Raw genomic sequence first — 26,609 nt, 5'->3', positions numbered from 1 at the left:
ACTGATGATCCATCATGATGATATTTGACCAAACTAGTATACGTTAATGGTTTCTGGTGTCATATGAGTCCTCTAATATGAAAAAAAAACAAAAAATGACAGAGCAGTGATGTTGCCACTAGATCTGATTGAGCAGCTCTGTTTCCTGTCATGTGCCTCTGACAGACAGTCACAGCTGCCCTGGACCAAAATACCACAGGTCGAACCAACCCAAACAAGGGGATGACATCTACGTATTACCTCTTCCCCAGCCACATCTCCCACTGCTCACCCTTTTCCTCTATAGGGAGGTGGTACAACCCCTAGAGGGGGAACATTTATTTTTGGCTGTAGGAGGGGACAGGCGGAGAAGAGAGGGGCAAGTACTTGCAAATACTGTTGAGAATTTCATAAGAACTCTCCACTCCCTCTGCCCGTCCCACCTTCAGCCACCTTCTCCTTCCTTTCTGTGTCCTCTGTGTTTTGTTTAGCCACTGCAATGACTCTTGGGAACATGGAAAGTGCTGAGCTATTTGATGCCGGGGAGAAAGGTAGAGGCCTGAGGGCCACCAAAGAGCTTAACACCGGAGAAGTGATCTTTGCCGAACCCAGTTTCTCCGCTGTGGTCTTCGACAGGTGAGGCTCCTGGTTGTTTTAGATTTTAGATAATAGATAGGTAGGAGAATATTGCAGATCTGAGTGACACAGTGCATGTAAGTATTCACTATCAACCTTATCTGGGCTGTGACCTAATTTCTAGATCCCCAAAATCTCACATCAGCATTGAGAATTTGTCATGGTGTCATCTGAACTAGGCACGCCATTTTTTGGATTTAGTTTACAAGAGTAAGACGTGCTGCCAAAAGGAGCTCTGTTATGTTAGTGCAAGCTTTCAAATAAATGTATTATTAATAAAATCCAACTCTTAGAACCTCCTGTGACCTCATATGACATGATAGTATGTTACAGTTGCTTAAAGTTTATGAGTACTGAGTAGAACATTCATATGCACATGAAAAACTTTGTTGCAGTTTGTTTCAGTTAGGAATAAAATCTAAACATTGATTTTCCATGTTTATACTGAGTCTAAGGACAGAAAGCAGTCCTGTCCCAGATGGCTGAATTGTTCATAAGACAGCTAAAGTCAAGTTCTGGCTGCATTGTGGTCTTTAATATTATGAATTTAAAAGGGACATTAATAATCAGTAGTTTTTTCTGATTAAGGGCTTTCTTGTCAGAAGTTAAGTGAGATTATTACATCTGCCATGCCTGGGTGAGTCATCGGGATACTGCTGAGCATACAGATTGCAAGAGAGGAACAGTTAGCCTGGGTTCATAAGTCCAAAATCTGAAAGTACACAAGAGTAAGCATACAAAGAAAAATCTGTGGTTATGGAGAGTTACATGGAAACAGATGTTGCTTCTTTGTTTTCTGTCTTTACAATATACTAAGCTTTGCTTGTAAATCATGAGTAGTATTCAGAATGTTTAACCATCCCTTTAACAGAGAAAAAATGATTACACTTACTCGGTAATTGGGACCTAGTCATCTTGTGATATTGTTATGTAATTGTACATGATGTTGATACTCAGAGATACTTTGTGGGTGTTGGTTTTGAGCTGCATAAGGTGCTGCCGCCTTCCAGCAATCGCTACAAGTATTAACATGTCTGTTCATTGTCCATTTAGACAGGCAGACCACACTGAATAAACAGTTTACTTGAAGATGTTCCCTTACATATGTTTGTTGTCCTCATCCAAGCAGCATGTGGGCAAAAAAAAAGTAGCGCGTGATCCTGTTAGAAAATAAGGATTAACTGTAAGGACGTTATGCTGAATTTTAAAGAATACTAAAGAACTTAAAAATTAAAGGTGACCATGAGGGAAACAAAGAATGGAAATTTCACACACACAATGGCTAATGGATTTTGTGTGTGTAAAAAATGTAAAGAAATATACGAGGAAGATTTTTTTAAACTTTCTAATTTATTGTTACTCACATAAGCAATGAATTAGCTTCAGTAAAGTTAAATGTTACTCAGTATACGTTCAAGTTCACAACACTGAGTTTGTTGTTTTATTGTAAATTCTTCGGCTAGGCTTCGTGTAGTTTTTTCCCATTGCATTTCATATATTTCTGCGAAACCAAGCCACACCAGGCAAAAGAAGAGTAGCTTCCACATCAGACATTATCCCATGAAACCTTCTTCAGTAGTTTTGATGTGACCATGTTTGTCTCTCAGTTTGGCCAACCAGGTGTGCCACAGCTGTTTCCGGCGTCAGGTCAATCTCCACCGCTGTGCTCAGTGTAAGTTTGCCCACTACTGTGACCGCACCTGCCAGACTGCATGCTGGGATGAACACAAGCAAGAGTGTGGAGCCATCAAGAAGATTGGAAAGGCACCAAGTGAGAGTATCCGGTAAGTAAGACTTCATCAGTGGATACTGCAAGAGACTAATGAATGTACTGTATATCGAAAACTAGTATCCATTCTGTAACATTTTGTCATAATTCATGCTCCACAGGATATGAATCTTAATTATACTCCTAAAATGGGGCAAAATGTCAATTTTCCAAACTGAACACATCTTGTAGTCTAAGTTTGGCCACCACTAGTGGTAATTAGCCTTACTAGGGGAAACAGTGGCCTATCCTGACAAGTTGATATACTGGATAACTACATATATGGATATCGCTGAGGACCTACACTGATCGGCCACAATAGCATGACCACTGACAGGAGAAGTAAATAACATTGACCATCTTGTGACAATACAATGTTCTGCTGGGAAACTTTTGGACCTGGGATTTGTGTAGATGTCACTTAGACATGTACCACTTCTTGAATGTGATTTATTATAAGAAAATACACATAAATGCTGATGGGCTACAAACAATGCAGTCTGTGTGTTCAAAGCGTAGGATGATGCAGGACTGAATCAGTGGTAGCCTTGCTTACTGGCTCATATGTCCCCTGCTCAGCCTGGCAGCTCGCGTGTTGTGGCGTATACACAAGGACACAGGATTCGCATCAGATAACCAGCTGGTCTCCGTGGACCAGCTGCAGGACCATGTGGCCGACCTGCCTGAAGAAGACCTCAAGGAGCTCAAGAGTAACGTGCACAGCTTCATGGAATATTGGTCTTACGGAAGGAAGCAGCACTCTACCGACTACATCTTACACATCTTTGGCACTGTTAGTGTGGTTTGTTGGTTTAACTTTGGTTTTTATTCATCAGTGCCTTCTGGCTTAAATTCTACATTACATATCAGCAAGGCAAGATACTAGATGCAAACCTTCACATTGACTTTCCATGTCCACTGCTTCTCTCCCTTCATTCTCGCTTCCCTCTATACCTGTCTCTGCAGATCAAGTGTAATGGATTTACGCTGAGTGACCAGAGAGGTCTGCAGGCTGTTGGTGTGGGACTTTTCCCCAACCTGTGTCTGGTCAACCATGACTGCTGGCCCAACTGCACTGCCATCCTTAACCATGGAAAGTATGTATCTAAGCTACTGCTCGTGTAAGCTGGAAATAACTGTGCTAGTCTATTACGATTTAATCTAACACAATTTTATGCAGGAACATAAACTTTTTGATGCACTATTGTTTCTTTAACTAAATACCATTGTGACATATAAAATGTTGTCACTTTATTCTGCAGCCAGTCAGCTGTGAGCTCTGCTCTTCACTCTCAAAGGAGGTATGTATTACACATATTCACCCCTTGTCCTGTTATGTTTCATGGCAGCTTTAATGAGAAATAGTTGATCTAGACACACACAACACTGCCCATGTTGAAATATGTGTGATACTTCCATTTAAAACAAGACAGTATTACAGCAGACTATGACCTACAGTATAATTTCTGTCATGACCTCTCAAATAAACTACCAGTCAAAACTTTAAGATTCAGATTCAGATTCAGAAAAGTTTATTTGTCCCCGGGGGGCAATTTAAGGCACAAGTGAGCAGCTTAACGTGCAAGTTTTATGGAAAAAAAACAAAAATAGAAATAGAACAGGACACAAAATACAAAGTACAAATTACCATGCCATAAATGTTATGACTATCCAAAATGTCCATGAAGAATGTAAACAGAAAGTTCTGACCTAGTAGAACACCCCAATATTTCATTTTTTTTTATTATTGAAATGTATGCAGTTTAATGCCTCATTTTACTCTGAAATAAAAGCACAGGACAAATAAACAAATGAAAAAAAAAATCATGGAATCAGTTTTTAAACCAAAATACATTCTAAACCTTTGATTAATCAATGTAAACAAATTTGGCAGATGTAATAAGTGACCACACTGTTGCATTTTTTTCTAAAATGGAAATCAAATATTATCAGAACATTCTTCGAAACGCTGTTGCAGAAGTTCCCATAAATGTGTGGCAGTTGTAGAGTGCTTTGCTATCGTTCTTCTGTCCATTTTATCCCAAACCATCTTGATGCGACACACCTGGCTGTGGCCTGATCTTGTTCTTTTTTCCTAAGGTAGTTCTGACATAGCTTGAACTTAAGTTTTGTGTCATTATCTTGCTGACCAGCTAGGCACACCCCAGGGGGTACTGCGATGTAGTGTGTTGGGGAGGCAGGGTAGTAGAGACAGCAGCTTATCACTGAACAAGCTTCTCTGCTTGATTATGGTGTCGTGCAGAGGGTGGTGGACATTGTTTATAACGGCCCGGAGTTTGTTTAAGGTCCTTGCAGCTGCCACCGATGTCAGGGACTCCAGTTCTTCCCCTACCACAGAGTCCGCCCTCTGTATCACTCCAGCAGTTTTCAGAATATGTTAAACGACCTTAGCGTACTGAGGAAATGGAGACGGCTCTGACCTTTTCTGTATACTGAGTCTATGTTAGCCAACCAGTCCAGTTTGTGGTCCAGCTGTAGACCCAGGTGCTTATAGGTCTGAACCACCTCTACCATCTGCTGATGGTTACAGGCTGGAGGTGGGCCTGGACCTCTGGAAATCCACTACCGTTGCCTTGGTTATAGCTGTATTGATCAGAAGGTGGTTCGCTCCGCACCATGAGACAAAGTTGTTCACCAGATTCTTGTACTCCTGCTCTTGTCTATCCCTGACACACCCCTGTGGAGGGGGTGTGGTGGATTAGCTGCAGCAGAGAGGTGTGGAGAGGGCTCAGGGGAGCAGCACCAGGTGAGAGTGACTGGCACATCCTATTGGACTAATCACTCTCCCCTTTTAACACAGTAGCGTGTTGGACCTGGGAGAGACCAGACATGACATGCAGAGACACACACACGGCTGTTGGCGGAGTGGAACAGAGAGTTGCCTGCGAATGACACCAAAGGATGTGTGTGCATGTGTTGTGAACTAAAATAAAACTTAACTAAACTTAAACGTCATCGCTATCTGAGTGATTGTCTGCTGAAGTACCCACGGTGGCATCAGAGAACGCCACAACCCCATAATTGCAGTGTCATCTAAGAACTTCTGCAGGTGACATGACTCTGTGTCGTTCTTGAAGTCCGAGGTGCATAGGGTGAATAGGACAGGGGAGAGCACAGTCCCCTGTGGTGCTCCACTGCTGCTGACATTAGGATGTGCAGTTCCCCAACCTGACATACTGAGGTCTCTAAGTCCACTATCCAGGAAGTGAGGTGCAAGTCCTCTCCCATCTCTATTAGCTTGTTTCCCAGCAGCAGGGAGTAGATGGTGTTGAATGCGCTGGAGAAGTCAAAAAACATTATCCTCGCGGCAGGATTTCCCCTGTCCAAGTGTGAGTGAATCCGATGGAGCAGGTAGAGGGTGGCATCCTCCACCCCCACCTTCTCCTGGTACACAAACTGCAGTGGGTTGAGAGTGTGGCAGACCTGGGGCCTGATGTGATGGATCAGCAGCCGCTCCATGGTCTTCGTGATGCTGGATGTCAGGGCGACCAGGCAGTAGTCATTCATCTACCTCCCCACCTGGTGGTGGTGGTGTGATGGGTGACTACAAGCCACTTGTCTACAGGGGGTGAGTGAGTGACTATGAAAGGTGGGGGTGATGGTAGGGCTGCCACGATTAGTCGACTAGTCCCGATTATGTCGACTATTAAAATCGTCGACAACTAATTTAATAGTCGACGCGTGTTTCTTTTTTTAATCTTTGTTTTTCTCTCAAAACTGCTGCGGCACCTTCCAATGCCGCGTCTGCCTTTCTGTCCTTGACACACAAGCGCAGTAGTGATAATCGAACATACACAGCTGCTGAATGATTGGCTGTTTGCCTGTTACTGGTGATGTCAGGGGATATGATAGGTTGTTTCTGCACGTTGGGTCCGCCCGTCTATTAGCTGATTGGCTGTTCGTGTGTTTCTGCCAGCAAGAACGAACTCCATGAAGACAGTTCTGCTTCGATAGAAATTCGCTTCAAAACAAACAACAAGCTAAAGTTCTGTCTCGCCCAGACGTGCACGCGGCTTACAGTCACAAACACGAGACAACACAATCACCAAGGCAGAAGCACCGGGCCGAGGGGCAAGTCTGCCGCGTCGTCGTCAGTGGCACCACTAATTTTGCTCAACATTATAAGTAGTTAATAAGTATTTATAACTTGTACAAATACACTGCAGTTCATAAAAATAATAATAATAAAAAAAGGCCGCAGTATCGTGATAATACCCGGAACCGTGATACTTTGTCTGGTATAGTATCGTGGTTACGCATTTTGGTATCGTGACAACGATCGTGAGAATGATGAAGAGGGACCGTCGTCTTGGTAAGCTAACTGGGTAGTTAGCTGCTAATATTAGCGTAAACAGAGAGCTAACTTACTACTTTCTCATATAGCCAGTGGCGCTTCTACATTGAATTACGCCCTGGGCGAGACCCCCCCCCCCCCCCCGTGCGCGCGCGCGAAAAGAACATCCATGAATTGCAAATTTAAATAAACATGTCCTTACACGCTAAGTGTCTGTCATACACACTATACTAGGAGGTACAATTAGCTCCTTGGTTACTGTCTCCAATTCTACGCTTGGCACATTTTTAGTTATGACTGATTAGACTATGTTTTGACACAAAATAGAGTTGTAGCAAATGGCAAATGTTCGTCTTTGAAACTACCTACAGATATGAAAATTCCGTTGGCTAATTACAGGACCCAACGTGATGGAAATAAATAATAACTGAACATGTAACAGTTTTGTTGCAAAGCACAATCTTACGGTGAAATTAGATCTGGTGTTTGTTAAGACGAATTACTGTTGTATAAGCATTGCAAGCATCATAGCAAAAAGGCTAACAAACGTATACCACCAATTAACATTAGCCCTTCATTCATGACATGGATACTGTAACCATACAGAGAGAACATAGCATACCTTTATCTTTTCTTTTTTTCCTAAATTGGTCACCTGATGGCTTTGACCTTTTTCTGTCCATCTCTGCGTTTATTTGACACTCGACAATCAACAGATTTCCCATCCCCCAGCGCTGTCACTCACGACCAGAAGTCAAGACTAAACCAATTCACCTTGGTGACCACATAATCGTTTTGTATTACCTATTTTTATTTGGCCATTTCACACAATTCATGAATAAAAAAATGTGCAGAACTTATAGGCCTGTATTTATTATATTAGGAATGAAATGTGCTTTATATGGAAGAAAGTCAAGGTGTGACTGACTTTAGTCCTTTTATACAGTGGATTCCCCCCCGTCCGTTCAATTTGGGAGAGACCTTGAGGTGAACTGTCCCCCGCGCCCCTCCCCCTCCCCTTTCCCCATTCTCTTTCTCACACACACCTGTGATTATGGGGCGTGTTTCAACCGAACCAGGAAAGAAAATGCCTCTGCACTCAATTGGATAGACCTATAACCAATCAGAGCAACGGAGTGTGTGACGTATGTTAATTGTGTCCCATCTTCTTAGCGACCATCGTAGCCAGCTGATAAATTAAACTTTTGCCGAATCCCGTAGGAAGGATGGCAAAAACATCTTTCCGATTAACAAATGCCTTGATCGCATTTATCTGTTCCTCTTTTAAAATTAATGCGCTGTCGATATCTTCTAGAACAGACTCGATGGCAGAATCTACACATCTCAGTTCTCCAGCGGCAGCCATCTTTGTTGTAAACAAATGCAACCCAAGCGCTCTTTGGTGACGTGATTACGTTACTGTTGATCATCTGTCCATCATTGTATAAAGCCTGCTCTAAGAATCTGATTGGTACGAACAGCTCCTGTTCGAGCATAATTGCGCCTCAACGGAGCAACGCCAGACCGAACTTCCAGACCTCAAATGTTGTGGGCGGGACTAAGTTCGGCTGGCACCCAGGCTAGCCTGAAGCTGCAGTGGGCGCCAATTTGCCAATTCCCCACACAGATATGACATAATAGAAAACCATGTAGCGGCGCAGATTTATTTGTTTATTTTTTTCCAAGTGCTCGTGCCGCCCCCCTTGTGTCATGAAAAAATGCCGGCCCGAGCGGCTGCCCGGTTCACCCGTGCCTAAAACCGCTACTGCATATAGCTGTGAACGCTAAAGTTTTAATGAACTATCATCTTAATTGTCTTTATTTTTAGTTAGCATATACCTTAAACACTTCAAGCTGAAAACTAATGATGGTTATATAAGAGCAGCTTCATGCTGGTGCGATAAGCTGTATGTTTTACATTCAATTTACGTATGATCCGATTAGTCAACTAATCGAAATAATAATCGGTGATTAATCGACTATCAAAATAATCGTTTGTGGCAGCCCTAGGTGATGGTGAGGGTGAGGCACTATTAAGTCTGGTGTTGCTGGGGGGAGGCATGGGGAAAGCAGCTAGCTGAACCGAGTTGAACTGGTTGGCCTTCTTCTCATTCCCCTCCACAGTGCTCTTCTTCTTGGAGCAATAGACGGTGATGGTCTTCATGTTATCCCACACCCCCGTAGGGCAGCATCCTTCAACTTCTGCTCCACCTTAGTTCTGTATTTCTTCTTCGCCTCTTTCAGCCAGACCCTGAATTGCAGTTCAGGGTGCCGGTCACTCTGTACAAGTCACCGATCCTAGATCCAGCAGAACATCCCAAGGCCATCACGCTTCCTTCTCCACATTTGACAGTTGATGTCACACATTGTGAAATCATCCTTTCACTTATTCGACAGTGTACAAACTGAAGAGTTCCAATTTTGATTCATCAGTCCATAACGCCTTCTTCCCACCTTGGAATGGCTTTCTTGCTGCAAGTTGACCTGCCAACCCTGCAACTCAAAGTCTTTTCTTCACAGCTGGGCTTGAAGCTGTTGTCCTGTGAGCTGCCTATCAAACCTGTCCTTTGTTGTGGCTTTGGGTCTACCGGGCCGCTTCCTATAAGAGTTTCCCCCAGGTTCTGAGGGTCTTTTGGTGGTGAAGGAAACTGTACTCACTGATACTTTCTTTGCAATTTCTCTGTAGGGAAGATATACATTATTAAGTGTTATGATGGTCTGTCTCTGTTCTTAAATCACCCTTTTCTCCTTTTCACCATTTTTAAAGCAAGACACTACTTTGTACAATGTAATACTGTACAAATAATGGTCATCATGGTATGGTACCTCTGTTCAAACTAGGGATGCAAGCAATTAATCGATTATGTCGATAAGAAATTACTCGATTAAAATTAATTAATTGCAATTAATTGCATTTTGATCCCGTAATTACCCGCCAGTCCTTGTGGGGGTGCGCTTGACGCCAGACGTACTTGATGGACATGCGGGAACACAAGCGAAGCAGGGCTCTGACGACAACAACAGACAAACGAGAAGCGGTACACTGACAGGATGAAGAGGGCAAAATGGAGTGCAGTATGGAGCCACTTTAAGTTGGTCAATGACGACAACGACGAAATGTACAATATGTGGAAGTATTTTAAAGTACAACAACTCCACAACTTCGTTAAATTACCACCTTACCAAATATGTCACATTCAGCCGTGCTACAAACAGCGAGTGGTTCTCAGTCTTCAATCGCCACAGCATTGGGACGCATTTCCCAGTTTAAGGGGGATTATAAATACTGCTAATAGTCCACATGTGACACCTTATTTACTTTTCAGAATTTATTAGGGCCCGAGCAACGAAGTGCAGGGGTCCAACGGGGCCATGCAACGGAGTTGCAAGGATCCTATTGTTTTCGTTCTGTTTCTTTAAGGCCTGAGCAAAGAAACAGTGCAGGGGCCCAACGGGGCCATGCAACGGAATTGCAAGGACCCTATTGTTTTCGTACTGTTTATTATTATTATTATTATTATTATTATTATTATTTGGATCTTTTTAAAATGCTTTCGATGTCTAAACATGCACAGAAAGTCCTGAAAATTTCCAGAAAAATTTGTTCGCCCGAAAACTTTAATGTATCAGGGCCTCGAGCACTGGCGTGGCAAAATGGCTCTGTAGCACAATCTACGGACCAGCCCCTGAAGCCCGTTGCATCTAAAAATCTGGAAATATGTCACATATATGTAACATCCCAGGACGCACAAAAAAAGTCAATTGGAGCCATATTCTAAACCCAACAGGAAGTCTGTTATTTTTATAAAACTGTAAAAATTGGACAAAAGTCTTTTTCGTGGGGTGGGTAAATTGGGCATTAAAACTCATCAGATTGACTTCAAAATTTGGAAATAGGTTGTTGAAAGAAAGGCAAAGGAACATGACAAAAGTTTTTGACTTTTCGTCGAAGTGGCGTGGGTGTTCTGGCCCCTCAAAATTTCAGGACGTGCCATGAAACAGGAAGTTGCATTAAACATGCTTTAATTCAGTCCAAAGTGCATCAAACTTTACAGTATTGTTACTGCTCCCTAACTGAACACATCCATATGTCAATATTCATGCAATTATTGTAGCGCCACCTATTGTGAACAGGAAATGTTTGATTTTGGACAGTGTTTATAATGTGAACTACTCTTACTGTCAGGGTGATTGGATTCTCATCAAATTTTGTCAGGACATACTTATGGCCTTCATGATCACTCACTGTGAAAATTGTGAGTTTTCGTTAAACTTTGGGCCTGTTCTGGATGTGAATGTGAACTGGTTCACTTTCTTACTGATTCCATCATCATTTCAAGTAGTGTGCTACTTTTTACAGCAGATGGAGCCATAGAATACATTCAAAACAGCCAAGACAGCTGTCACAGATGATTTGGTCTGACAAATATTGAATTGCACAGACTGTGCATCGTGCCATGGTGCATTGTTACTCCAGTATATCCCCTGAGAACTGCAGTGACCTCGTCCTTGCCGGTCGCCGACGGGCGTGGGATGCGAGGGCCCGTTCAATGCTGCTTGCAGCTTTAATTTTATTACTATTATTATTCTTTGGTGTCTTTTTAAAATTCTAAGCATGTCTAAACATGCACGAAAAGTCCTGAAAATTTGCAGAAAAATTTGTTCGCCTGAAAACTTTAATGTATAAGGGCCTTGAGCACGGGCGTAGCAAAATGGCTCTGAAGCGGCATCTACAGACCAGCCCCTGAAGCCCGTTGCTAAAAATCTGGAAATATGTCACATATATGTAACATCCCGGGACGCACAAAAAAGTCAATTGGAGCCATATTTTAAACCCAACAGGAAGTCTGTTATTTTGATAAAACAGTGAAAGTTCGAAAAAGAGTTTTTTTGGTAGAGTTTGTAAATCAGGCATTAAACCTTATCAGATTGACTTCAAAATTTGGAATTAGGTAGTCGAAAGATAGATGAATGATAAAAACATGTTTATTGACTTTTCGTCAAAGTGGCATGGGTGTTCTGGCCCCTCAAAGTTTCATGACGCGCCATGAAACAGGAAGTTGCATTAAATGTGCTTTAATTCAGTCCAAAGTGCATCAAACTTTACAGTATTGTTAATGGCCCCTAACTGCACACATCCATATGTCAATATTCATACAATTATTGTAGCGCCACCTATTATGAACAGGAAATATCTGATTTTGGAGCGTATTGCTAATGTGACCTGCTGTTCTTGTCAGGGTGATTGGATTCTCTTCAGATTTTGTCAGGACAGACTTGTGGCATTCATGTTCACTCACTGCGAAAACTGTGAGTTTTCGTTAAACTTTGCGCCTGTTCTGGTTGTAAAACTGAAATGGTTCACTGTTTTACTGATTCCATCATCATTTCAAGTAGTGTGCTACTTCGTCCAGCAGATGGAGCCATAGCATTTCTCTCTGGTGGCTGTCTGTCTGTCTGTGAGTGTGTGTGTGAAGCTGTTTTAACATACTTTGATGCCACAGAGAGAATAACTATACAATTGTTTGTAGATGCCATAGAGAGAATACATTCAAAACAGCCAAGACTTTCACTGTCTTACTGATTCCATCATCATTTCAAGTAGGGTGCTACTTTGTCCAGCAGATGGAGCCATAGCATTTATCTCTGGTGGCTGTCTGTCTGTGAGTGTGTATGTGAAGCTGTTTTAATATACTTTGATGCCACATAGAGAATAATTATACAATTATTGTAGCGTCACCTATTGAGAACAGCAAATCTCTTATTTTGTAGTGTGACCTGCTGTTACTGTCAGTGACTGGATTCACTTCAAATGTTGACAGTCCAGCAGATGGAGACATAGCATTTCTCTCTGGTGGCTGTCTGTGAGTGTGTGTGTGTGTGAGAAATATGTGTGTGTGATTGGTGAAGCTGTTTTAACATACTTTGATGCCACAGAGAGAATACATTCAAAACAGCCAAGACTTACAGCTGTCACAGATGATTTGCTCTGTAAAACATTGATTTGCACAGACTGTGCATCGTGCCACGGTGCATTGTTACTCCAGTGTATCCCCTGAGAACTGCGGTGACCCCGTCCTTGCCGGTCCCCAACGGGCGTGGAGTGCGGGGACCCGTTCAACGCTGCTCGCAGCTTTAATTTTATTTATTTTTATTATTCTGCTAAGAGACAGTGCACTAATTTATTTTCATGTTAAAGTAGCCTACAATGTATTGTATTCTTCTATTCAGGAATGTATTTTTTATGCTGCTGCTGTTAATGTTTCCAGTGTTGCAGATGAGAAGTAGAATTTATTTTCATGTTAAGCCTGTGTAGTAGTTTGATATTTTCTATTTAGAATATGTTTGATATGCTACCAAAATGTTATTCACTGCCCTCAAGTGAGCCCAGAATAAATCTTTGATTAAGGAATATGATTTGCAGTTTTTCTTTATATCATAAGGAAGATAGGATTTTATGTTACGTATACAGTAGATAGAACCTATTCAGAGGGAAATTCAGCTTCTCAGAAAAATTGCCGCTTATCAATTAATCGATCATCGATCGATAAGATGAAACAACTATCGATTAATGAATTACTCGATAATTTGCATCCCTATTTCAAACACTACTTTTATACAGACAGAGGGGATTAAAAGTATTCAAGAAAAGTTGGGACACATGTAGGAACTGGTAGGACCAACTTTTAAGGCTTTTTCAACTGCAAAACAGCTTTTAGCTGTTAACCCATTTCTTGCTACTGTCACGTTTCCTACTCAGGGAAACAGACAAAAATGTGGAGACCACACCAGACAGGTACTTTTTAAAGAAAGAAATTTATTAAGCAACATAAAAACCAAAAATCAGTAGTCAGTTGTGTTTTATGGATGAGTGTAAGTAAGTGAGGTGGCTGAATGTGTATGAGTGTATGGATGCAAAAACCTAAAGTTACTCCAACCTAATTATCACCAAAGAACATCAGGCCCCAAACCGTTCCCACACCATGTGGTGGGCAGACCAAATGCAGAGACAATGCAGAGAGAATGCCGAGCAAATACAGAGAAAGACTGCATGGCCTGAGCAGAGTACTTATGCTCAGGCCTAGTGGCCACACCCACACCTTGCCAGGTGCCAGCTATTCAGCCTGATGAGCAGGCAGCACCAGGACTGGGAGGAATCTCCTCCCTCCGTCACACTACCTGAAAAAAAAAGCCTTTCTGCATAATCCTGAAATGTACATTATTTTATCAGTTTTGGGTAACCTTACCTTTTTTTAACTTCTGCCAGTTCACCACTTACCTTTGTACAATTTCAAGCTATTCATTTGACATGAACTGCTTGAATTTAAATAAAAAAATGGGGGTGTTCTAAAACCTTAAATTAATTAATTAAGCCATATCAGTTAATGTTATTTATCACTGAACAACAAACAAATAACTTAAGTAATTCCATTATAAAAAGGTCATCATGAATTAGCATAATCTTACTCTGACATACTTATATAACACTATCATGTCTGTATAGCAAATATTTCAGCCAGGAGTTGCTTGGTTTGGCTTATTTTAGAATAAAGAACTACAAGAAGAGGGAAACAGCTACAAGATGTAACAGGTTAATTATGCCATTGATTGCCTCAGTTCAATTCACTAGAGTGTTAGTAAGGTGTGCTTTGATAGCTGTAGCTAATACATGCTTGTTAACTCTTCAAATGTGACCAGAAGAAACAAGCACTTTTTACAGAAATGTTGTTGTTGAGCAGTGAGATTGTGAGAGCTCATATTCTGTCTCGAATATTCCCAGAACCCACTTCTGCTCCGTGAGAGACTGTAGGATCATGTTACATGTTACATGCTACTACCATGTAGTTCATTGTGTTCCATTGTGTGCCATTAACTACACACATTAGGAGAAAGTATATCACAGCACCTGTCAGTTGAATATTAAGCAATGAGTAAGCATTCTGTCCTCAGTGTTGATGTGTCGAAGCAGGATAAATGGGCAAGTGGAAGGATATGAGCAACTTTGTCAAGGGCTAAATTGTGATGGCTAGACAACTGGATCAGATCGTCTCAAAAGCTACAGCTCTTGTGGTGTGTTCCTGGTCTATGGTGGTAAGTATCTATCAAAAGTGGTCCAATGGATGGAAAAGAAAGGAACCGGTGACAGGGTTATAGGTAGCCCACATGATCCACCCCAAGAAACAAGCTACTTTAGATCAAATTTCTGAAAAACTCTGTGCTGGTTCTGATAGAAATGTAAGTCTGTATTCTGAGGGTGAACTGTTCTGTTTGGGTGATACAGTACAATGAGGACTTAAAGGTAATATGGCGGTTGGTCATTAAGACTATAGTACAGTATGTATGGAGACAGATTTTAAATTACAGGGAGTTAGTGAAGCTAACACTGGAGAAATACCATAGGATGTCCTCCTAATTCCCATCAGTGCTCTCGCTGCAGCATGGATACTTTTTAGTGTATGTGGCTAAAGCATCATGAAGAAAGTGCGATCATTTGTCTGATGAATAAGACTCAAACGTGTGTAAAGCGGTTCCTACGCGTTCCAGTCTTTGTGAATAAAAAAGGATTTCATAATGATTTATGGTGCAGAACTAGACCCTGTTCTTCCCTCCCTTTTCTCTTAGAATTGAGCTGAGGGCTCTGGGGAAAATCGCTGAAGGTGAGGAGCTAACCATCAGCTATGTGGACTACCTCAATGTGTCTGCTGACCGCAAAAAGAAACTGAAAGAGCAATTCCACTTTGAGTGCTCCTGCAAACACTGCAGCCAGCACATCAATGATGACCTGATGACAGCTGCTGCTAGTAGTGAGGGAAGCAAAGTAAGTGAAGAGACATACAAGACTCGTTTCTTATTGTTACTGTCTTTACCTTGACTTTCTATCTCTGTTTCAGCCCTCTGCTGATAAGGTGAAAGCAGTGACTGACTTCAGTAAAGAGAGTCTGGAGAAGATTGAGATGTCCCGTATTGATGGGAATTTCCATGAGGTATCACACTGTTGATGTACTTTTCTCCTGTTGTCTTTCTGTGTATTTGCTTTACTCCTTCTGGTCAGGGGTTTTAAGAAAAACCTTTATTTGAAATTGCAGTTTAATAAACATACAAAAGGGCAGAATAATATCAAGAGTAGAGCATAAATAAATAATAATAATAAATAAAGAAAAGTGTAGGGTATAAAAGATGTGCAGGGTATAGGGTGTAGAGTATAAAAACTAATAAAATAAAATAGAATAAACGCACATATGATTGTCAGATATTGCACAGATGGACCAGGTATAACTGGGTTATGAAGTTGTACACAGTACATAGCGAATAGTAAAAGTGTTGAACCTTGAGGTGTAATAATATTGCACATATTAAGAATGTTCGTTGTGGAGCCTAACAGCAGCAGGAAGGAAAGACCTTCTGAATCTTTCCTTAACACAGCGAGGGTGAAGCAGTCTGTCACTGAAGCTGCTCCTCAGTGCTGTAGGGTCACCATACAGGGGGGTGTACTCATTGTCCAGCATGGATGACAGTTTAGCCAGGACTCTCCTGTCACCCACCTCCCTCACTGAGTCCAGAGAGCAGCCCAGGACAGAGCTGGACTTCCTGATGACTTCGTCCAGCTTCTTCCTCTCCCTCTCTGTGATGCTACTGTTCCAGCAGACCACTCCGTACAGGATGACACTACAGAGTCTTTGAGGTTTTTTGGGGTGAAAGGGGCACTCCTGAAGACCTTCTGTCTCCTCAGAAGGTAGAGTTTGCTCTTTCCTTTCTTGTACAGTGCATTAGTGTGGTGAGTCCAGTCCAGCTTGTTGTTGAGGTGAACACCCAGGTACTTATAGTGCTCAGTGTCCATTCCCTGGTGAGGGGAGGGCAGAATGGCGTCTGCGAAAATCCACCACCACCTCTTTGGTTTTCCCAGCATTGATCACTACGTGGTTTTGCTGACACCAGTCCACAAAGTTCTCCATCAGTCATCTGTGCTCTGCATCTTCCTCGTCTCTAATGAGGCCTGACAATCGCAGAGTCATCAGAAGAACTTCTGCAGTACACAGCCTTCGGTGTTGTGTCTGAAGTCTGCTGTGTAGAGGATGAAAAGAAAGGGAGCAAGGGCAGCCCCCTGGGGAGCACCCATGCTGCTGGTGAGCAAGTCAGACACACAGTTGTCTGACCTGCAATGCCAGGGTGGCTGGCATTGTCCAGGATACTGTGGTGTTTGTGCAGTGTTCTCCTCTCTGCTACTGTCGCCAGAGGGTCCAACATCGTGCCAACCACCAAGCCGGTTCACCTGATCAGCTTCTCCAACCTGGAGAGGTCTGCCTTTGAAATGTTCCTGCCCCAGCACACCACAGCATAGGACAGAATGCTGATGACCACAGACTGATAAAAAAAATCCCCAGGAGCTTCCTGCAGACGTTAAAAGATCTTAGCCTCCTAAGAAAATACATCCTGCTCTGGGCCTTCTTGTACAGCTGCCCCGTATTGCTCGTCCAGTCTAGCTTGTTGTCTAGCTACAGCCCAAGACCTTTATAGGTCTGCACGACCTCCACCTCCTCCGCTCCTAACAGAACTGGTCTAGGGCTGGGTCTGTAACTCCTAAAGTTAATGACCAGTTCCTTAGTCTTTGAGGTGTTGAGCTGCAGGTTGTCCGTGTGGCACCAGACAACAAAGTTGTAGCAGAAGGGGCAGGCTGCAATGGCAGTTAGTGTAGTGGCTGAACATTCAGGTTGTTGGCTCTCTCCACACTTCCCCCCTCTGTGCTGGTCCTTGCTTTGTGTCCTGTGTTGGTTCTGACCCCTTGCCAAACATCCCTCATGTTGTTCTCCCTCAGCTTCTGCTCCACTTTCCTCCTGGAGCAGTCTTTTACTTCCCTCAGGCAGCATTTCACCTCCCTCTGTGCTGCTTTCATCCTTGTTTTTGGTCCTGAAGGCCTTCTTCTTCTGGTTGAGAACAGCCTTGACTCCCTGTGTTACCTATGGTTTGTTGTTTGGGTAACACCGAACAGTCTTGGTGGGGGCGACCACGTCTGCACAGAAGTTGAGATACTCTGTGATGTCCTCGTCATGTACACCCAGCAGCACATCCCAGTTTGTGGTGTTGTAGCAGTCTCTCAGGGCCTCCTCTGCTTCAGGAGTCAATCTTCTGATGAGACGAGTAGAGACAGCCTGCCTTTGTACCAGGGGGGTGTACTGGGGCTCAGGTTGTGGTCTGACTTGCCCAGTGGTGGCAGGGTGGTGACTCTGTATGCTTCCTTCACATTGGTATACAGTAAGTCTATTGTCCTGTTCTTCCTGGTGGGGCAGTTGACAATCTGGTGAAAAGTAGCCAGGGTGGAGTCCAGGGTGGCATGATTTAAGTCTCCAGAAAATATTATAAAGGCTTCAGAATGTTGCATCTGCAGTCGTGCTGTGACACTGTGTTTTCACAGGCAGTGGCTACTTCCGCCCTCGGAGGGATTTAAACACAGATGATGATCACTCCCGGGGTAGATAATATAGCCGCAGACTAACAGCTAACAGCTCCAGATTAGGGCAACACCACGCTGCCTTGACTGTGACATGGCCAGGGTTACACCAACGGTTGTTGACGTAGATGATGAGTCTCCCACCTTTACTTTTCCCACATGCCTTTGCGTCCCTGTTGGACCTTACTAACATAAATCCCCGCAGATCCACGTTAGCATCCAGTGTGCTATCGGTTAGCCATGTCTCCGTCAGAATGAGCAAGCTGCACTCACAATAAATCCGCTGGTTCTCCAGAGCAGACAGCTCGTCCATCTTATTTGGCAGCGAGTTGACGTTCCCCATAATAACGGAGGAAAGCACTGGTTTAAAACGCTTCCGGTTGTCCGCTAGCCTAGCCTTTAGCTTAGCCCCGGCCTTGCAGCCTCGGTACCTCCTCCGCAGCTTCACTGGGATGTTGTGCCTTTGTCCATGTGTGCTCTTCTTGAGAACCAGCAACTCCTCTCTAGAATAAACAAGAGAGCTGACTCTTGTGTGAGAGTCCACTGTATCCATGGGATACATAATAATAAAACCATAGAGGTGATTTAATATCAGAGTTAATCCATGGCTTATTATTTGAGAAGCACCGTGCCACCCAGTGGAACAGGTCTGAGTCGCCTCTTCTCTTCTCTCTTTTCGTAGCGCTGTTTTCCTGCGCGGCATCCACAACGAGTCTTGAAGTAGGTACGGGGGGATCTTGTGTCTGTCCCCAGGGAACACTACAGCGCTACAATCAGCTGTTCCCTACTGTAAACAAAGCACAAGCAGGCTGCTTCGTGCATTGTTACACCGGCCGGTCTGGAAATGGTTAAAAAGACAGACACTTCGGCAATGGCGAGACATCCAGTAAAAACTACAAAAGTGCAGTGCTGTCTTAAAATAACATAAAAAGTATCTACACAAGAAAGGGAAGCAAAAAGTGAAAGAAATTAGAAAGTAGATAGATTAAGTAAGAGCTGTTGCAAGCAGTTCCCGACCCGACCAGCGCCGGAAGTATTTGTAACAACTTGAAAACTTACAAAACTGGGAATAAAACTGTAATCCAAGAACACAAATCCAAAAAACAAGTAAGAACTAAAGCAAAGACGAAAACTAGGGAACACGTGAAAGCACAAGTCTAAAACAAACGGGATAACAGAACAGAACAGGACAGAACAGAGGTAACATAGCAGACAACTTCACACCACAAACAACTCCACACCACAAACAAAGCAAAAGGCAGGACTATATAGGCAGAGGGGTGACAAGACATAGATGAAACGAATGAGAGCAGAGCACACAAGAAGAAACCAATCCAACAATCAAAGGAGGAAAACACAGGAAGTAAAACAAGACAAGAAACACAAAGGAAAAAGCTTACAAAATAAGCTCAAAACTCAGAACCATAACAGTTCTGTCCAGCAAGTATCTTTTCTGCCATTCCTCAGGTGTTGAAGTTGTGCCGTGAGTGCCTGGAGAAGCAGGAAAGTGTCCTGGCTGACACACACCTGTATAAACTGCGTGTGCTCAGTGTTATCAGTGAGGTCTTGTCATACATGCAGTGCTTCTCTGAGGCTGCGGTCTACGCCCGCAGGATGGTGGAGGCATACACGTGAGTGCTTTGTGTTGAAGGAAGAGATCGGTAACGAAGTATGACAGTTATCCAACAAAGGTTCAAAAAAGGCAACTGGACTTGTAGAGTTTTTTTGAGAAGACGTTTCACCACTCATCCGAGTGGCTTCTTCAGTTCAGAACTGGGTTAGGGGTTAGGGGTTCAGAACTGAAGAAGCCACTCGGATCAGTGTTGAAACGTCTTCTCAGAAAAACTCTACAAGTCCAGTTGCCTTTTTTGAACCTTTGAAGGTTCTCAGTCATCCAGGTCATGGTATATCCAACACAGACAAGTATGACGGTTATCGAGAGTGCATAGGATTTATGTTAAAACTCCCCTGATTGCATATATTTAATGAAAATATTACATTATCAAACAGCTTTTTCATTTGAGGAAACAGAAACAAGTGAATGTCTGGTTAAATACGTCTTGCTAGTTAGCGATCAAAATAATGAATTAGTCATTTATTCAACTAAACCTACCCTCAATAGCCCATAATGACAAAGTCAAAACATGTTTTTAGTTGTTGTTTTTTTAATAACCCCCCCCCCCCCCCCCCCCCCCCCCAAAATTAAGACATTTACAAAAGCATTAAAGATTTGGCTTCAAATTATGGTCAAGTGCATCCTGTTTGCTTTTATTGTTCTTTAGCTGAGTCTGGAATCTGACTGGAGTCCGACTGTGGCAAATTAAATGGGTTTGATATAATACAGAACACTGTTCTTGAAGGCGCCACAGTTCACAATGCATATGACCCTGGGCAGGGAGGTTACAAGAAGAGCCCATTGGCCGTTCTAATGAGCCTCAGACGTTTTCTGTAGATAGAAGAGCTTGTTTGACAACCATGTCAGCATCCCTCCATCCATTAGGCTTTCATGGTAGGTCAGATAGACTGAAGCCACTCTGTGTAAAAGACACATGACCGCCTGCCTGGAATTAGTCAACTACATTCAAAGAACACTGACGATCTGGGGAAAGACATTCTCTGAAACAATCATCTGATCTGATGATACGTCTAATGGTACACAAACAGAACCCAGGGTGTCAGTGTTGGCTCAGCCAGAACATTTGTGGAGAGACTTCCCATCCTTTGAATGGGAATAGGATTTGTAAAGCTTGCATAGACGTACTCATTAAGACTCAGATCCTAAGACTGAATGCTTTTGTGGATGTTATCGGTTTTGATTTTCAATAAATCAGCAAAAAAATGTGAAAAAATGTGCATAGAGTATCACTTTCATCATTTAAAATTAAATCTACAATAAAAGTAAAGGGATACTGTGAGAATAGTTATGCTGTGGTCTCTTTTACCCATCCTCTTGAACAGGAAGTTATACCACCCCAATAATGCCCTGCTAGGAATGGCCATCATGAGGGCAGGCGTCACCCACTGGCATGCAGGGCAAATTGAGGTTGGGCACGGTTTGATCTGCAAAGCTTATGGCATTCTCATGGTCACACATGGACCCAACCACTCCATTACCAGAGACCTGGAGGTATCTTATACAGTATACTATCATGTTTGGGATAATAGCTACATATTGAACTGCATAGTAACAGAGCTTTGTGCCATTTTGTAAATACAGTTACAGCAATAATCTCCCTCAATTATGCTTTCAGTCCATGCGTATGCAGACTGAAATGGAGCTCAAGCTGTTGAAGATGAAAGAGTGTACCACACCATGAGGGACAGTGTTCTGAAGAACATGGCTGGCTCTGCTGATGAAAACACCAAAGGCCTATTCTGCAAGCAATAATAACCTTTACTACTGATGCTCCAATAAGTGTCACACTCTGCTAATGTCCTGATGCTTGTATGCTTTGTGTTTGATGATACACTTTAAAGCCGCACATGCAGGTGGAACACATGTTCATGTTGCACAGCATCTACAATAAAATGGGAGACACAGATTGTGATTTATAATTGCTTACACCCTAACATAATTTGAGTCTTGACATATTGTACATTACTAGTATTTTTGTAGTATAATTAGCTAACAGGGAAAGTAACTATTGCGTTAAAAAAATATGTTTAAATGTCTAAGAATTAGAATGTTTTTCTGAGCGTAACACACTTCACGTGTACGTTCTTGCCTTTTACCTCAATGAGGTTAAAGTAGTGCCTATACTTCCACCTTGAAAACAGCAACTTTAGGACTTCCGGTGACGCCATGGATGCGCTTGCAGCATCATAAATTAGCTCCGCTGGACAATGTTAAAGATAGGAGTGACAACTAGATTATTTGGACGCTGAAACGTAACAAATAGATTTGTAAGACATGAGTTCTTCCGCTGGTCAAAGGAGACAGGATAAACCTGACCCCTCACGGGCAAAAGATGATAATAAGCCGAATCCACCGAGCCCGACTAGCAAAACCAAGGCTAGCAGCAACGCGTGTCAGGAGTTAAAAAAACTCCGGAAAGAAAACCAAGACGGACATAACCACACTAAATTGGCCCTTAGCAGTGTGGAACAAACAGTTTCGGACATAAAAGACAAGCTGGCGGAACACGAAGAGAGAATGGGGGTAATAATAATAATAATAATAAATTTTATTTATAATGCACTTTACATCAAAGATCTCAAAGTGCTACAGGTTAAAAAGAAGGACTGGAGGAGAGAGTCGGTGCGGCCGAGGATGCGGAGATGCGACACCGCAGGGCACTGAGATACCTGCTACATCGAGATATCGACCTGTCGGCAAAATGCGATGACCTCCAAAACAGATTGAGATGAAACAATATCAGGATCTTTCAAATCCCGGAGGGCAGTGAAGGGAAAGGTATGGCTGGATTTGTTAAAGACCTACTCCAGTAGGAACTTAAACTACAACCAGACCTAGACATTAAGATTGAAAGGGCACATCGGTTGCTGGTGGCTAAACCTAAAGATGCAACAGCTCCACCAAGATCAATTATAGTAAGATTTCTAGATGCAGCGGTGAAGGACACAGTCATAAGACAGGCATGGAGCCAGGGCCCAGTCCTCTTTCAGGGCACGCGCATCTATTTTGATCAGGACTACTCCCCCGATCTACAGCAGAAACGGACAAGGGTCCGAGAAGTTATCAAACAGCTTAAAAAGATGGACATACAGGCGAGGTGTCTGTACGCAGCACAACTGAGAGTGAAGCTGAACACCGGGGAGAAGACCTTCACATCACTTACGAGTGCCGCAGTGCTGCTGAAGGAGCTGGAGGTCGACGTGCGCTGTGGGGAGAGGGAGCGCATCGAGGAGGAGCTGAAGGATGGATGGAGGAGCCAAGAGAAGAGAAAGAGGGGAGCGCTTCTGGCACCAGCTGATCTCAGGGTCCTCATGCAGGAGGAGGACTAAAGGGAATCTACCATTACGATGGATAAAAAGTTTATTTCAACTAAAGCAGTGGTAAGGTTATATAAATAACGGACCTATAGGAAGACCATAAGCGTCACTAATGTATACATATAAATAACGTATATTGTTGTCACATCATAAGGTAATGTGTCAGAGAGTCCAGAATTAGGATATGTTGGAGCACATGAGTGGTATACACTCATCCGGACCTCTTCTGCATTTTAATGTAATATTGGTCAAACTTGCACTGTGTGTGCTTTTTCTCACAGAGAGGGTAAGTCACACCTCTCTACCCCAATATCACCGGGGACCTGGCATAGCCACAGTTCACCCGCTGCGTCAGGTTGATGAAGTGGAAGTTCAGTTCTGTGTTATATACAGTGTTCTTTGTTGTTTGTTTTTCCTGACACATGTTACAGGCATTGTTTTGTTAATCATTAGATTCACTTTGACACCCAAATGTAAACAGGTAGGGAGCAATATCGTAAAATTATACGAAGTTTATGGCTGAGCTGAATTTCATAACTTATAATATAAGAGGAATTAATAATCCGATCAAAAGGAAAAAGATTTTGGGACAATTAAAGAGGTTACACTGCTCTGTAGCTCTAATTCAAGAAACACACCTGTCAGAGATTGAGCATTTAAAACTGAGGAGAGAGTGGGTGGATCAGGTTTATAGTGCATCATATGGGAGGAAAAAGAAGAGAGGGGTCTCTATACTATTTAATAAATCGGTGTACTACAACAATGAGAAAACCTTTCAAGACGACGAAGGCCGGTATGTTATGGTGATAGGCACAATTGGGGGAATAAAGATAACCATACTTAATGTGTATGCCCCAAATCAGGGGTGGCCAACCAGTCAGAGGCTAAGAGCCACAATTTTTACTGTGTTACTGCAAAGAGCCAGATTTACTGTAAATGTCAGACATCAACATGATAATGACAAAAATTTACTCCCACAGAGGTAAGACCACTGTCATTTCGCTGTTTGCATTTTTCCCTGCCATTTTGAGGGCAAACTTGGTAGGACTACACCAGGGATGGGCAACCTAAATAATGGAGGGGGGCCACAGTTTCTCATCGACACTACCACAGGGCCACATAAGACAGCGCACTTAACCAGATATGATAAAACTTCCATTTTAAATATGTTTGTATGTGTATAATTAGATTATATATATATATATATGTATGTGTGTGTGTGTGTGTTTATTGAAGCAAACAAAAATAACCACTTACTGTGATTTTTTATTTTTATTTTTTATTATTAATTCGTGCATTTTTACACCAAGAAAGAGTTCAACATTTTCCCTCCCACATAGCAAAACTGTATACCCACTCTACCTCACCACTACCAGCAGTGGGCACTGGTAAAAACCCGCTGTTGTTTGCGTACTTTTGATTTAAGGTCCGCTGCAATAGCAGCCCTTGCAGCTTCAGTATACTTCTCGTATTTAACTTTGTGCAATGTGTTGTAGCGCCGACTTAAATTGAAATCTTTCATGGCAGATAACGTCTCTAAACAGACTAAGCACATAGGTTTGCCTTTACATTCTGTGAACAGATTATCTTCTTTCACTTGAAAGACACGATTTTCTCGATCAAGTTTTCTCTCTCCTCCGCTCTTAGCCATGGCTCAACGTCTTCTTCTCTGGTAGAGAAGAGCCGGTGGAAGCGTGTACGAGGCGGCGTCTGCATTAGAGGCGAACTGTGTAATTACAACTGATTCAGTGCCGCAGAGGATACAGATTTATAATTTTCAAGGGCTGCGTCGAAACACAAAATTCGACATGAACGTAAGAGCCGCATGAAACCGGGCAAAGAGCCGCATGCGGCTCGGGAGCCGCGGGTTGGCCAGGCCTGCCCCAAATGAAGATTGCCCACACTTTATCAAAAAAGTTGCAACTCTACTAGCAGATAAAAGTGAGGGTATTATACTGGTGGGGGGCGATTTTAACTGCACTCTGGATTCAAAGTTGGACAGATTACCTGCAATAAGAAAATCTAAAATGTCTAAAGGGCTATCAGACATGATGAAGGAACTAGGCCTTGTAGACGTTTGGCGACAGCTCCACCCAAATGAGAGCGATTTCACTTTTATGTCTCAAGTACATGGGAGCTATTCGAGGATAGACCTCTTTTGCATATCAAAAACTGAACTATATAGAATTAAAGAAAGTACAGTTGAGCCAATCACTATCTCAGGCCACGGCCCTGTGACCATGAAAATTAATTTAGGAGTAGACAACCACTTTAGACACTGGAGACTTAATGTCTCACTACTAACAGACACAAACATCAGGCAAGAAAATACAAGGAGCACTAACTGAGTATTTCATTATAAACAACGATGGTATTGTCTCCCCATCAGTTGTATGGGATGCCAGTAAGGCCACGATGAGAGGAAAGATTATTTCTATAGGATCTAGAATAAAGAAACAAAGGCTCGCAAAACAACAAGGATTGGAAACTGAAATAAAAAAAACTAACAAAGGAACATAAACGATTTGGAAAGGAAGATACTCTTAAAAAGTTAAAGGTAGTTAGACAACAACTGGATGAGGCTCTGACATATAAGGCAGAGGGAGCTCTCAGATATATTAATAGAAAATATTATGAAATGGGGAATAAAGCTAGTAGGCTACTGGCTTTCCAACTCAGAAAAGCCCAATCTGGTTGTGCAGTTCCCAAGATTAGGAACCCTGAGACCAGTCAGGTTGAGACCGACCCCACTAAGTCTATCAGACTTATTTGCTACGTATTACAAACAACTATATAGGGCTGAAGAATTAGAATTTAAGGAAGAGAAAATTACAGTTTTTAAGACCCCTTAAAATGAATAAATTATCAAGTGAGGAAGCAGAACTCTTAATAAAACCCATCACAGAGAGTGAAATTAGAGAAACCATCACCAAACTAAAAAACAATAAAACACCAGGAACAGATGGTTTTTCTGGAGAATACTATAAAATCTTTGTGAATGAGCTCACTCCCATATTATGTAAATTATATAATTATGTTCTAACATCCGGAGACCCTCCAAAGTCATGGTCAGAAGCCATATTAACTGTCATACATAAGGAGGGGAAGGACCCCATGCAATGCACCAGCTATCGCCCAATAAATTTACTTTGTGTAGATTATAAAATCCTGACTTCTATAATGGCTACTAGAATCCAACATAATATAAAGAAATTAATTCAACCAGATCAGACGAGATTCATACTAGGACGCCAAGGAACAAATAATATAAGGAGAACCCTGAACCTGCAGGCAATAGCGACAGGAGACAAACAAGCATCAATGCTTCTCAGCTTAGACGCAGAGAAGGCATTTGATCGAGTTGACTGGGTATTTCTGAGGCAGACACTGATAGAAATGGGCTTTGGCAAAGAATTTGTGGCTTGGATTAACCTATTATATAAGGAGCCCAGCTCCAAGGTTAGAGTTAATGGTCACTGTTCTAGCTTTTTCAGAATTGAGCGGGGTGTGAG

At 42.5% G+C, this 26,609-nt stretch overlaps 1 protein-coding gene across 1 annotated transcript; it reads left to right on the top strand.

The window, feature by feature from the left end:
* The first annotated feature begins 463 nt into the window (after window positions 1-463).
* Window positions 464-21,671, top strand: smyd1a (SET and MYND domain containing 1a). The gene is given in 11 exon segments (XM_084572905.1): window positions 464-615; window positions 2,223-2,399; window positions 2,963-3,176; window positions 3,350-3,480; window positions 3,646-3,684; window positions 15,321-15,516; window positions 15,590-15,682; window positions 19,612-19,775; window positions 21,103-21,271; window positions 21,396-21,429; window positions 21,432-21,671. Coding segments are annotated over 11 exon segments (1,455 nt in total). The 5' UTR covers window positions 464-478; the 3' UTR covers window positions 21,533-21,671.
* The last annotated feature ends 4,938 nt before the right edge of the window (window positions 21,672-26,609 follow it).

This window comes from Chelon labrosus (genome assembly GCF_963514085.1).
Source record: "Chelon labrosus genome assembly, chromosome: 22".
Classification (NCBI taxonomy): domain Eukaryota; kingdom Metazoa; phylum Chordata; class Actinopteri; order Mugiliformes; family Mugilidae; genus Chelon; species Chelon labrosus.
This window is presented reverse-complemented; position numbering and strand designations above follow the sequence as displayed.